This window comes from Pelodiscus sinensis, chromosome 1 (genome assembly GCF_049634645.1).
Source record: "Pelodiscus sinensis isolate JC-2024 chromosome 1, ASM4963464v1, whole genome shotgun sequence".
In the NCBI taxonomy this organism is placed as follows: Eukaryota; Metazoa; Chordata; order Testudines; family Trionychidae; genus Pelodiscus; species Pelodiscus sinensis.
In genome coordinates this window covers 288093485-288108605 of record NC_134711.1, presented here as the reverse complement: position 1 = coordinate 288108605, position 15121 = coordinate 288093485, and the positions used below count along the sequence as shown (strand labels likewise).

General features: G+C 40.0%; 1 protein-coding gene across 2 annotated transcripts in view; it reads left to right on the top strand.

The window, feature by feature from the left end:
• The window catches only part of HTR2A (5-hydroxytryptamine receptor 2A), a 52822-nt gene extending 38293 nt beyond the window's left edge, over positions 1-14529 (top strand). For both annotated transcript variants that reach the window (XM_075919033.1, XM_006122966.4), the window contains exon 3: positions 8057-14529. In XM_075919033.1, coding sequence (XP_075775148.1) covers positions 8057-8754 — 698 coding nt within the window. In that variant the 3' untranslated portion in view covers positions 8755-14529. The remainder of the gene's footprint in view (positions 1-8056) is intronic.
• Positions 14530-15121: the final 592 nt, after the last annotated feature.

Here is a 15121-nt window from a genome sequence, read left to right as displayed (position 1 = left end):
AACTAGAAGAAAATGTCATTGGAAAAAAATGGGCTGTAGCCCTTTTTTGTTAAAACTTAGTGAACTAGCCAATTAGCCCATCATAAAACGGGATTTTCAGGTCTCTCCTCCACGTCAGTCTTCTCTCCTGAGCCTCCGGTCTCTCTCTCTCCTCCTCCTACTGCCTCCTACTCTCTCTCTCTCTCAGCTCTCCTCTGCCTCTCTCTCTTTCTCTTCTTCTGCCCCTCCTGCCTCTTACTTGGTGGACCATGCTGCATGGAGAGCGCGGAGCCCAAATGGTCGCTTGCACCACTTGCTCCCACGCGGCAGCCTGGCTGAGCATGCCGAAACAGCATGCTCCTTATTTCAAAAAATATTTCAAATAACGGGCGGCTGGTTAAGATGTGGAGTAACTATTTCCACTGAAGGTATTCCGAAATAGCCACTCAGTGTGGACATACCCTTAGCTACTTGAAGGACAGATTGCACTTCCCTGAGTAACATTACTTTCCTGAGGTCCCTCCAGGCAGTGCGATTCTGCAGGTCCCCAACCCAAACCACATGTTGGCCCATAGCTTGAATAAGTCTGAAATATGGTGATGGCCAAGATTTGGGCAGGTGATTTTTTTTTTTTTAATTTAGAGGTGAGCAAAGGGGCAAAATTTTATAATAGATAACATTTAACCAAATTTTAAAACGTATTTATAGTATTAGTCCTTGTACAGTATCCAAACCAATTAACAGTTCTGCAGAGAAGGACCATGAGCTGGAGTTCCCAGAGTTAAATGGGAAGTAATTGATGGCAAAATGTTGAGTGGAGTTTGGTTTTACAATTTGCTCCAGTCTCCACCTCTTTATTCAGGATAACTTAAATTTTCTGATCTTCAGAACATGTTGCAAATTCCAGCAGAGATTCACAGGCACACTCCAGCTGCTTTGTGCTATGCTGATTTTGCAAAGCAGCCATAAGCTCAAGTTTACTTGTCCATTTAAACTGGGTTTCTGGTTGTTGTGTGTCTTCAAAGCAATCAGAGAATAACCAGTAAAACAAGCCCTTTAATAATTTTATAAGGGCTTTGGGGCAGAAATGCACCAGGGTTGGTATTATTCTGATTTCTAGTAATTTAAATATGATATATTGAAAGAGTATTTTTGTTGGTCTAAGTTGTGCCATGTAGTTGAAGATTTATTACTTATTGCTTGTGTATGTGTTATGTTTCATGGTTAGTTAAAAGCATCAAGAGTTTTGGACAGTCACATTTTACTTATGTTTAAATCATACATAATTCTCCTTAAACCACAGGAAGTATAACATTTAGAATCTCTTATTTATAACACATATTCAGTTTTCAAAAGATTGCCCTCTTTGCCAGCTAGTAGTATTGGGAGAGTTTCTATATCAGTGATTACATCTTGAGCTTTGAAACTGATTTCTCTGCTCCTGAAATGTGAAAATTCAGGACGTCCCTTATGCCCTCCTAACATAAAGCCACAGAGACATCAAGAGCAAAGATATGGGAGCAAGAACATTGTAAGGTGTGAGGCTCTTCACATCTGGATCGGCAAGCAGAAATAAACAAATAGGTCTTCATTCTATGGAATGAATTCAGTGAGTTCCTGTAATGCATGATAAAGTTGACTTTTTGTTATCAGATACAGATCCCATGTAAAGTGTTCCGTCAGTGCTAGGTGTGAATTACTGTAACATACACTCCTGGGAATGATCCTTGAAGAACCCATGGTTTATATGGAATCTGGTCACCCAGTTAAGGCTTGATCCAATATTCATCAATAGGAGTCTTTTCACTGATTTCAAAGGGCTTTGGATCAGGCCCTTACTTAAGGGTATTCTTCATATGGGAGTATCATCTGTGTCTTATTTATTGCACTGACTGCCCATTTGTTTCTGAAAGCAGAACCCTATAAAGCCCTGTTCAAAGTCCAGTTTTATAAAGTCCTGTGGTTTTTTTTTGGGGGGGGGGGGGGGGGAGAAGAGCTACTTTACGGCCATTTAAGTCAATGGGAGTTTTGCCATTGGTTTCAGTGAATAAGATGCATCCTTATTTGTCCAAACACATACTGGAATATGCTTTCTAACCATCCCTCAGAGCAGTGTTTCTTAAACTTTTTAAGACAGAGGAACACCAAACAATAATTTTTTTTATGAGGAATACCAAGTATTTTTTGTTGGGGGGGGAACGGTTGGGGGAAAAAGGATCAGGGGGAAAGTTATTGAGGGGGAAAAAAAAGGTCGCCTGCCCCCTTAAGGGTGGCCATTTTTAACTCTGTTATTCTCAGCGGCACACCTCCAACTGCCTTGCAGTACACCGGTGTGCCACGAAACACAGTTGAAGAGACACTGCCTCAGAGGCACATTTTCAAAGGGGGAGCCTAAAGTCTGGAATTTGCTTCCCCTTTGGTTCCAAAAAGTTTAAATGTATTGTTTTTTAGGATATGCTGCATTGCCATTTCCTCAGGCTTTTCCATAGTAAGCATCCTACGGGGGGAGAAGGAACTATTTCTGAGTTGACTTTTATCAATTCTTTTTTTTTTAATGTATGATTGTTAACTTATCTAAACACATGCATATTTTATATATCAATCAATAAATAAATTAAAATATAGGCCAGAGCTGATCCCTTATGCATGCCAGAATCATGAGTGTGGATATTCTTTATAGTGATAACCCAGTTAGGGTAACCATGGATGGCATTCTTAATCATATAAACATGTAATTCTGTTTCAAACTCCTATTAAAATAATTGCCTTAGCTGTAAGCTTCACAGGTTAATTATATATTGTATTTTTTAAAAGAATCTCTTTTTATTAATCATTTTAAATGTGTTGCTTTTGAATTTGGTCTCTTTGCCTAATTAGTTTCTGTTATTCCCACTCTTTAATTAACCAGAAAGCACATTGTTAAGCAATGTAAGACTTCCTGCTTCTTAAGATCTGGCAGCAATTCCAGCCTCTGTCAACGCAGAAGAAAAAGAACAGAATTGGGACTCAAACTTGGGGTTTCCCATACAGTAGAACATAGCACAACCATTTTCCACTTGACTGGAGAATCATTTCAATTGAAAATCAATTTTGCACAATACAGATGTAACAGCTATATCTGCCAATGCCAAATCTATATTGTGAACTCTATTTATTACACTTGGTAAGGGAATTGTAATGAAATTGAAAAACTGCAGTTAAAAACGGAAGATAGTGTCCACTCAGTCACAGTGATGAGGTTATTTAAAAGCAAGAAATCTGAATTTAAGATCTCAATGCTCTAGAAATTACCAACAGCAAACAAAATGGATGGATAATTAAATACCTTACCAATCACTGAAGCAGTAAACAGTAACACTGGATATCCACCAGTGCCTTTATCCCAGTTCTCATGAGTGGATCTTGGGCATTTTATGATGCTCATTTAAGGGAGCCTAGAATGACTGGATTATTTCTTCATGATGTTTTATCTTTTCACAGGTTTCACTTTGGCTTTGTACTTGAAAAATCCTGTAATTATTCTGAGATTGACAACTTTCTAGGACTGTTAACCATCTTAATAGCACTCCTGCCCTTTTGAATCATTATGCTCTGTAGCAATGCAAGAACTCTATCCTGACGATAACATTTTGTATTTTATCTACACAGCTCACAGTAGTTTCTTGAATCAAGTGAGAAAAAGAGCACTGCTGTTATCTATACAAGGCAGAACTGGCTGGGGGAACTTATGGTATTGCTCTGATTGTTATATTTTTGCACATGCCTAAAGCCTAATACAGTGAGCAGTTGAGTTTCCTCAACCGTCATTCAGTTTGCCAATGAAGTCAATTGGAATTGAGAGAGCTCAGCATCTCACAACAGGTAGTCAGCACCTCATACATCTGGGCACGTAATTACTCAGATATCACATACAAATATATTTCTAGTAGATGCCTATTTGTGTAGAATTGACTAGATTGTGGGTCAGAAATACATTCTGGGTTACACAGCCTGTAATTTCAGTTGGGTTGCATGGGGTTCTCATTGTATTGGTCCCATGATGTAAAATTCTCCAGGAGGTGGATGTTTCTGACAGTAACTCTGTGTTGGTTTCTGCAACGGAACAACAGAAATAGTTTGGGCTACACCACAAGCCGGCCACCAAATTCTGCTCTGCACAGATAAGAGTGGCACTTTTTTTGTAACATGGCTGATGCTGTCACTGTGACTCTCAATTTTGAGCTGAGAAAATACATAACTATAGTATTAACATAATAAAGAGCATGATTGTGTTATTACAGGCATTGATAATTCCAAACAACAGAATGAATGTTAATGTGTTACATTCTGTTGTTAAATACTATTATCAATGTGGACTGTGGTCGCACCTCTATGTTCAAACCATGTATCGGAGCTCCACAGTGCTAGACACTGTACACACATGAACTAAAGAGACTGTTATGGTGTAACCACCACCATGCAGATTTGAACTTAGGACTTCAAGAGCTTAGTGTAGGAGCCTCTACACTTTGAGCTAAAAGCCCACTTCTTCTCAGTCCCTGCTGTAATGGATCTCTTGTTCTTAACTGTTGCTGTGTTCTAAGTGCCATTGCATGGGATAGTGAACCACACTAGGGCTGCATCTAGACTGGTATGATTTTGCGGAAATACTTTTAACGGAAAAGTTTTTCAGTTAAAAGTATTTCCGCAAAAGAGCGTCTAGATTGGCACGGATGCTTTTGCACAAAAAGTGCTTTTGCGCAAAAGCATCTGTGCCCAGTATAGATGCACTTTTGCGCAAGAAAGCTCCGATGGCCATTTTAGCCATTGGGCTTTCTTGTGCAAAAAATTAAGGTGTCTGTCTACACTGGCCCTCTTGCGCAAGTATTCTTGTGCAAGAGGGCTTATCCCTGAGTGGGAACGTCAAAGTATTTGCGCAAGAAGCACTGAATTCTTACATTAGAACGTCAGTGCTCTTGCGCAAATTCAAGCGGCCAGTGTAGACAGCTAGCAAGTTTTTGTGCAAAAGCAAGTGCTTATGCACAAAATCTTGCCAGTCTAGATGCACACTTTAGGTGTGTGGTTTACAATGGCACTAAGGAACTCGCAGTGTAAGCACAGGATAACAGATAACTAGCTGGACAAACGAGTGGGAGGACAACGTAACAATCCAGGGACTAATGAGTAGCAGACAGAGCACACTACCTGCTAGCCAAGAAGAACTTTTCTAGGAGGAGGGGGGGCAGAAATGGTCTCAAAATACAGGACAATTCTTTACCTCCATTTTTCTACTTGAAGAAGTTGAGAGACTAGGATTTCTTTCCGGGGGTATGTCTACACTACCCCGCTAGTTTGAACTAGCGGGGTAATGTATGCATACCGCACTTGCTAATGAAGCCCGGGATTTGAATTTCCTGGGCTTCATTAGCATAAAGCCAGCGCCGCCATTTTTAAAAGCCGGCTAGTGCGAACCCCGTGCCGCGCGGCTACACGCGGCACGGGCTAGATAGTTCGAACTAGCTAGCCATTCCGAACTATCTGTACACCTCGTGGAACATACCCAGGGGAATTAGGTGCACAAATCACATTGAAACTCAATAGGATCTGGGAATTTCAACCACCTTGGGGTTGAAATCCCTCCAGCATCTACACAGCACCCTTACCTCGAAAAAAGCTGCACAATTTGCACTATGCAAATTATGTAGCTTATTTTGAGTATATTTTGAAATAGCTTATTTAGTAATTTGGCACTGTCTATACCGAAATGTCCCTTCCTAGGTTTATAGGGACATCGGAATGGCGCATCCATTATTATGAAAGATATTTTGAAAGACATGAAATAGCTATTTTGGGATATCAGAAGTATCCCAAAATAGCACCGCAGAGTAGACATACCCTTAAACTCCTTCAGAAAACCCACAGTAGGGTACATTTACATGTATGAAATTGTGTCAAAAAAGACTTGATATCAACAATGATAGCAGTGATCCTGCTTCTGAAGCCCGGGATCTCTTGTCATCACGTTCAAAATTACCACCATCTCCCGTTGCCCATCTCCAGCTGCTCTCTTAAATGCTTTTATCAGCTACAATCCACATTGCCTCCCCCTTTCTTCTGGGACTGCTATAGGGAGTTCAGGCTTCAGCTGGGCCTTTTTTCAGTTGGAAATTTAAAGTGCTCTGGCTTATAGCTTCTGACTAAGCTACAAACACCCAGCTACAAACGATCCATGGGGTCGGATAAGTCCTTTGTAGGAGGCCTGAGGGTCTTTTTCTTTAAATGTCTGAAGTTTTTGCTACAGTTCAAGTTCAAGTCAACCTTGGCAGAGATAATCGTAATAATCAAAGAAGGGTGATCTATATCAATGATACAAGCACTGTGCTCCACTGGTTTGCAAACAGTAAGTCAGCCTGGATTCGTGCATCCCCCCGACGCCTTTGGCCAGAGATTCTCAAACTGGGGGTAGGACACTCCCCCCAAAGGATTGCAAGGTGTTGCTACATGGGAAGTTGTGAGCTGTCATTCCCCACCTCAAATCCCACTTTCCCTCCAGCATTTAAAATGGTGTTAAATGAAAAACTTACTTATATATTTATAAAGGGTGTTGTATTCAGAGATTTGCTATGTGAAAGGGACCACTAGGGTCTAGAACTAAAATTGGAGAACCACTGCCTTAGACCTATGGGGCTCTTTTGGAGCACTATAAGCAATTTAAAGCTGCTATATCCCAGCAGAACCCCTGAGAAGAAAGGACAGAAATGCAAACATTAGGTGTCTTTCCTTGAAATATATGTTGAATTACAGTCATGTAAATAAAGTACCGAGCCAAGTTGTAAACTCCATTCCTCTTGGGCCTCTTCTCCTCCCTCAAGCCCATTAAGTCCACAGTTCATAGGAGAAGCAATATTCAGTCCTGCACCAGGGACAGGTTTTATGAAGGGGGTTGTGTGGTGCAAAAACAACCAAATTGGATCTGTCAGCCAGGAAGAGAGGATGTGGCCCTATCTGGCCAAAGATCACCCCAACCCCAGCACTAGTGGGGGACAGCAAACACAACAATCACTTTAAAGTCCTGTTCTCTCTCCCCAACCTCTCAATCGGGTCTCTGTAGGGTAAAAACTGCAGCCACTTCATAGGGTAGTTGTGACAATTTGGGGAATCTGTATACAATTTATGGATTCCAGTTTGATTTTATAAATTGCCTGCACCCTCACGTTTTATGACTATCTTCTATCTTGTGCTAAGGAGAAAGGGGAGTGGAGGTAACACATCTATTCATGAATAGTCTAATTGCTATAGTCTATCAGGAGCTAAACAGATCTTACCTGGAAAGCAACTCCTGCCTAGATTAAGCCAGTTTTCTCCAATTTCTTTGTAGAGGACTGGAATTGGGAGAGTGGAAAATCCCCAGACAAAAGAATTAAGAGATCAGTTTTTAATACTGGGTCTTTATCACAGAGCCTGAGAGTGTGTCTACATTTGGGCTCATGGCTGAAAAATTGCTATGAAGTTGCTGGGGCTCAGGTTCCAGACCAAGCTCTCAGACTTGGTGAGAGTCCCAAAGTTCAAGCTCCAGACCAGTAGCGGGTCAGTACAGGTCCTGGTGGCCTAAGCTAACTGGGATCTCATGCCCTATTGCCACGAACAGATATGGGAAAGAGACAGTGCTGCAGCCTGCTTAGGCCATGGGAAAGTTGAGTACAGTGGGACCCAAACCCAGCAGTTTGGTGAGTGTCCAGCTTGGGGGACAATAGCGACCATCCTGAGGCTTCTCTCCCAAAAAAAGACATGCTCCAAGACCAAACATACAATCAGCATTATTTCCCTGTGGTAACCCCTGAAGACCTCGCGCAAAGGGTGAGACAGTAAGGGGATCAGCAGTGTTGCACGTGAATTGGAGACACTGGGGAGTGGTTTCTAAATACTTGAATTAGTTTTAGAGTGTCTTTTAATTTAACATCTTTGTATCAGTTATAGGTTATGCTCAGTAACTGCATACCGCGCTTCTTCATGCTTTGTCAATTAATGTGCACTTTTGCTATTTATTATCATTAATGTGCATGACATTTTCTGTTTCTTTTTTCTAATCAATCTTCAGGTATCTCAATGCCAGTCCCTGTGTTTGGACTACAAGATGATTCCAAAGTGTTCAAGAAATGTAGCTGCCTGCTGGCTGATGAGAGCTTTGTCTTAATAGGCTCGTTTGTGGCGTTCTTCATTCCTTTAACCATCATGGTGGTCACCTATTTTTTAACTATAAAATCACTCCAGAAAGAAGCTACCTTATGCATTAATGACCTTGGCACAAAGACCAAGTTTGCTTCATTTAGTTTTTTCCCTCAAAGTTCTCTGTCATCAGAGAAACTCTTTCAACGCTCTTTGAACAGAGACCTGAGGAACTCAGGAAGGAGGACTATGCAGTCTATCAGTAATGAACAAAAAGCTTCCAAGGTACTTGGTATCGTCTTCTTTCTCTTTGTTGTGATGTGGTGCCCGTTTTTCATCACCAATGTGATGGCAGTCATTTGCAAGAAGTCTTGCAATGAAAAAGTCATCGGAGTACTGCTTAATGTATTTGTCTGGATTGGCTACCTTTCATCAGCTGTCAACCCATTGGTATACACACTGTTCAATAAAACCTACCGTTCTGCTTTCTCACGGTATATTCAGTGTCGATACAAGGAGGAGAAGAAGCCTTTACAGCTGATATTAGTGAACACTATACCTGCTTTAGCATATAACTCCAGCCAGCTCCAGCTAGCACAAATGAAGAGTTTAAAAAAGAGGCTAAAATGATGGCCAAGGATTATTCTATGGTTGCAATTGGAATACATCCTTTAGATAGTACCTCAAAGGGCAGTATTAGCCCAGTCAGTGAAAAGGTTAGCTGTGTGTGACTCTGCCAGCCTGTCAACAGCTGCCATGGCAACCAATGGTATGTACTCAGAGAACTTCACCTAACTGTGAGAAGCTTTGATAGCTTAGGAACATTAGCTCTAAGAGAACTTCAATAACATCACATACTCATGTTATCCAGTTGATGACAAACAGGGTTAAAATGCTATCAAATGTGCATTTTTTTCATACAGTACTTCAGCTGTTTTAAGCACAGGCTTTAATAAACTTATTTTTTTAGTATTCTAAATAATATATTTCTTAAAGAAAAAATGCAATGTATTGTATTATTATACCATGGGCTGTGAAAAAAATTAATGTGTTTCTTTTTGTTCTGCAAATGAAAACAAAGCTACTGTTTGGTTTACTTGCTGGTTAGGTTTGAATTAGTTTGTCTTGCTACAATGTAATTTTATTATCCTTAACTGAATGAGCACTTTACAGAATTTTACAGGAAAAGAAAATGTCAGTTAATTTATGAATATATATTTTAAATTAATTAAATATGAAAGAAAATGCTATAAAAATATGTATAGATCAACTATGTGAAAAATGTGTTTTATGGGTATTTTTCCTTCCCAATTACAATTCTGAAATATTGCTGGGCTTTCTGCCATTTGTTCTGTACTCCAAGTTAATTCTCTTCAAAAGCAAATTAAATTTGAATGTTCCTTTGTCACAACAAACTTTATTCAGCTCTACTTTCTCTTCATTTTACCCCCTATTCCAAATGTTTCACATGCACTGGTTTAGACTTTGAAATATACTGTTACAAAAAGACTTGGTTCTCTACTCCATTATACTGTTTTTATGACAGTGTCAGTGAGGTAACAGCCTGGAAAATCATGCCCAACGTTGCTAACTAATGTCAGGCTTAATCCTGTTGACATTTCTCTTTACAGCTCCCATAGGTTTCAAATGTAATTAACTTCAGTGGTAGTTTGGCACGAGTACGGAGTGGACTTTAATAGAATATTTCCCCCATTTCTGCCTGATCAGAAAGGACATTACTATGGGGTTTTTCTCATTTTGTTTTAATGTTTTCATACAGAGAATAATTAGAAGACTAAAAATAAAATATTTTTATTACTAGAATATGGTTCCTAACAATTTGCTGCTGTTAGAAGATTGCTCAGGAATTCTGGGCTCCTTTCACTGTCAGATCTACAATATGTGAGAAAATCGACCTAAGATACACAACTCCAGATATGAAAATAGCATAGCTAGAGTCCACCTTAAGTCAAATTTCTGCAGCATCCCCACTGCAGGAAGTCAAAGGGACTCCTTGAACCCCGTGGAGTACCGGGGTTGACGGAGGCACCATCAGCCCACCTAAAAATAATGGGATTCTGAAAATAGTGTAGGATTTCACCTGCCCAGGTTGAATGACAGAGTAGTTAGATCATTTTAAAAGCATCAAATATTCTACTTTGATAAAAAGGCCTAATCATGCAGACATTTACAACCAGGTACAGTATGCATTTCCACTGAAAACAGTTAGATTCTGTATGGGCAGAATGTCTGTGTGGGAGTAAAATTACAGCTGTTGCTCCTAGCTGCAGGATTGCATCCAAACATTAGACACATGGACTTTACAAACAGATATAAGGAGAGCAAGGTACAGTCCAGTTTTAGAGCCTATCAACTGAAAATAAAGGATCACTATTAGGTCAAAAATTATGAGCCAAACCCTAATGTCTTCATTAAGTTACTGAGTTTCATCAGCACAAGAAGTGAGTAAATACTGAGTGAGGACTTTAGGATCTGGCCCCAATCCAAATTCCCATAAGTGATGAAAAATGAAACAATGCTAAAAATATAATTTAGTGCCTGTCATGGCCTTGTACTATGTGCATGGTGGGGGAGTCAAGAACATGTCACATTTCAACCTACACTGACTTCAGTGCAATCATTATTCACTGCTAGTGCATACCTAAGAGATCTGAGAGCTATGGTGTTACCTGAATCACAATACTTTCTGAAGATCCTGATTGGGTGAATGCTTCTTCATACAATCACTACCACCAGGGTGTGCTTAACAGCTATAACAGAGCATTTAATTGCCACAATTTATACCTTTTATTTTCTGAACTTTTCACATTGGCCAACAAAAGTAGACTCACCCTTTCTAGAAAATTTCATTTTCTGTATGTAACTAACTCTAGTACAATGTCTTGTACATTGCTCAGTTTGCAAACTGATAGGAAATGTTATAAAGTTCTTTCAGTTGTTTTACTTTTCATTAGAGGAAGCCTATTAAATATATGATACTTCAAAACTTATTAAAATAAAATATCTAACATTAATATTACTCTGAGTAATATTTCTGTTGGAAAGCAATGTACAAGGCATGGTTATATGATTCTTGATGTTTATTGTTGTTAGCTCTGAGGTAGTTGTTTATGCTGAGAGATCAACAACTTTAGTCCAAAAAGTGCCTCATACAAAGATGATGGAATACCCAACAGACAAAGATGAATGCCGCTGGCTCATCATAAATATCTCTGACTATTTGATTGCTATGGTATCTGATCCTGCAGCCTTACTCTGGCAATAATCCCATAGACTTCAATGAGTTTTGTCTGAGTAAGGACAACAGACCTCTAGTTTGCAGTAATGGAGTTAATAAATCGATATCAACAAAAGATAAATTATATTGTTGGTGCACATCAGGATTTAGCAATTTCAAGTCCAGAATTTATAGCACCTTGAGGATATCTAGCCACTGTTTGAACTGAAATGCAGTACTGCTTATTAGTGCTTGTGGGGAAAAGCTATTTCACTTCATTACAAAAATTGAGATTTTGAAATTCGTTTTGGTTATGCATCAGAGCAACATGAGATTTTGTGACATTTTTCATGAAAAAATAAGAGACACGTGTCACCCCTATCTGCAGCATATCTTAGCTTCTAGGGCTCTCATCTGGGATATGGGAAACCCGATTTCAAGTCTCTGTGATCTTAATCAGCAAACTGTTAGCTATTCTGGCTTCAAGGTCTCTTTCTCTCTCTCTCTCTTTCTGTCTCTCTTCCATCCTGGATCTAAAACACTGGTGGACAATAACCCGCCTGCAGGCTGGACATGGTTCACCAGAGTTACCCCTTGGCAGGCTGCCGCTGCTGTATTAACCTGCACCTCTGCAGGTCTTGGCTCTTGCAGTTGCCGTTGGCCATGGATCGCCATTCTGGGCCAATGGGAGCTACAGGAAGTGGTGTTCCACCCTATGCTGCTTCCTGCAGCTCCCATGGGCTGAGGATAGCAATCTGTGGCCATACCTGTGGAGGTGCAGGTAAATAAAGCAGCAACCGCCCCAAATTGCTGCTGTGTTATTGTCCACCCTGATATAAGAAGCATTTTCAATCTAATAGCATTTTGATGGAGAAAAAAACTCTTTCATTAAAATGTTTCAACCAACTGCTGCTGTTCAGTAACAATTCTACCACATCTGAAAAATGCACAGTGACTTTAAGCTTCTGTAGAGAATATTTCCTCAGTGTGTGACTACTGTGCTAGAGCAAAAAATTCTCCATTTTTACACTGTTCATCCAATCATGTACTGTATATATTTAATTGGTGCCTAATAGTAAGATGCATTCTATTTTGAATATATATATGTTTATGTAAATACACATGAGAAGAATATTTGTTGTATTTTGTAAACTTTAAATGTAAAATTGTTCTCTAAAGTTTTATTGTTTTCTTAAATCCCACTTCTGGCCAAGCATACTAAAATACTCAAATGTCAATTCCTTCATAAACTGGATGTTTGTTTTAACCTAGTAAGGGCTGGGGATTGTTTGTTTTTGGTAATTTTTAAGAGAACCATGTTTGCTGAAAGAGGAAAAATATATTAAAATGTCTTGTGAGAGTCAGACAGCAAAACAGTACCACAAGGAACTTTATGACCTTTAATAAACTCATGACCATTATGATCACTCTACCTTTCTTCTGAATGTATTTCTCTTCAACACAAATGTATGTTGTTTGAAGGGGTGATATATATCTGACTGTAAATATCTTAGCTCCGACAACAAGCTCCTTACAGTATTAATCAGCCTACCAAATTCATTTGACTCGGGGGAGTATTATAAAGGTTAAGATTACTAAGTGCCATAATAAACTACAATATAAGAGCAGTTCGCATATACATAAATTTTACCTGACCTGCATGACCACAGTGCCATCTCGTGGTAGTTTTTAAGTGACGATTACCATCATAAATGAAAATGTGCTGTTATTTAATGCTTTGTTTTCCTGCTGTTTGCATAAAATAAACACCTTCCTAAACTATCAAATTCTTCATTATTCTATACAGTACATATGATTTTAACAACTGTAGTGTGTGTTAAAATAGGATGCATGTTAATAAAATGCCCTTCAGTGGGCTATGCAATGTGTAGTTAAAAAATATATATCCTCATGTTGTTCTCAAATTATCAAACTAAGGAAAAGAGGTTTCTTTCCCCTTAATTCAGTGAGGCAACACTGGGTTAACTGTACCTGTAAATCATCCTTTACAACCCTATTTGTTCATACGAAGATAGAGATTCTGGTTGATCTTATCAAATTTCTATATCATTGAATGCCTGAGGAGAGTCCACAATTTGTGGGAGAAGTCACTTGGAGGACGGGAGATCCTGGACGCATTGGAGGACTCTGACCAAAGCACAAAGAATGCTCAAGAATAGTGAGGAAACAGATGCAAGACAACATATGCAGGTTTTTTATTGTTTTGTGTAAATATGAATATTTCTTGTGTTACCTAGGCTAAAGTAAAGAAGATTGGTTTTGGAACCTTTCCAAAATTCCAGTGGCTGTTTGATTCCGCTATGTCTCTGAAGAGGTATCTGGCAAACCCAGAGTGCCTGCAAGGTTGGAGCTTTGAGAAATGGCATGATTCTACTTCTGGAGAGTCGGAGGTCTCGGCATTGGTTCTGGGGGCCTAAGGCAGCTGGGCCAAATGGATCCATTTTGGTGAAGGGTGCCATGCTGTCTGAAGTGGCTCAACACTGGGAGAAAACAGGGCAGACATCCAACTGGTGATGTACTCCATAATTAGATTTCACCAAGCCAGTAACAAATGTGAACTCCTGGATCAGAATTCCAGTCTACCACGGCGTCCCAGACAATCCCTTGAGGGTTTCCAGTCTATTTGGGCTCCCAAACAAACTGGCCTTTGTGGTAAACAGGCACTTACACCAAAAATCATACCACATTCAGGTTGCTCCTTGTCCCTAAAAACCAGTCATTCACTCCAGCTCAATTGGTACAGCAAAAAAATGCTGGCAGCCAATTCTATAGTAAACTACCTAAAGGTTTGTCATCTAAGAAAAAGGGCTGAGAGTTATTGAGAGGTTAAAGCAGGTAAAAAAATGGGTGCCAGAACTAGGAAAACTGGGGTACTGCCTCACCTCTGACTTGAAGTGGATTCTGTTGCCAGGGCCAGCCCACAACATTTTGGCATCTGAGGCAGGGAGCTCAAATGACGCCCCTATGCCCCTTCGCTTGGGCCAAAACTTTGAAAGGTCTCAGTTCTGCCTTCTTCCTGTTCTACTCCTCTCATGGTACTGCTCTGCTACCTACCCCATGCTCTTTATCTACAGCAGAAAGAATACATATGCACCAGCAGCAGACACAATTTTCTACACTCTGGGTCCTAGTGGAGTCCCATACACCTCCCCCCCCCCCCCCCCCCCCACAGTCTGGCACCTGAGGCTGCCACCTCAGTTCGCCTCATGATAAGGCCAGCTCTGTCTGTTGTATACAGTGCTTATGCTTTGGTTCACTGGCTTTCAGCACCCTCACTACACAAATTAATCCAGCACCCCTACATGCAAGCGAGTCACAGTCCAAAGAGTAGCAGAGATGTAGTGATCTACCAGTTCCCAAAAGTCTCTCAGGCTGTCTATAATAACTTTGGGGATCTCTAACTTTTTCTTCAGTCATTCCACCCTGTTAGAAGCCAAACAGTCCAGAGATGAAGAATCTTTCCTGAATTCACACTTATAGCTTCTCCTCATATTAAACAAGCTGACAGTCACTTCCACATGGGCTTTTCTTTGGATGACGTTGACTGAAGAATGCATTAGGGCCTTGGGTCTCTAAGGACCACACACGATGATCACTTGCTCCAAAGTTAGCACTTTTCTATTGAAGTTCTTCATTTGAATTATACAAGGGTTCTTTCTCATTCCATTGGTTATTTAGTTATAGGGATATATAAAATGTAAATATTTGCTATTACAACATAATGGGATACTGTGGTGG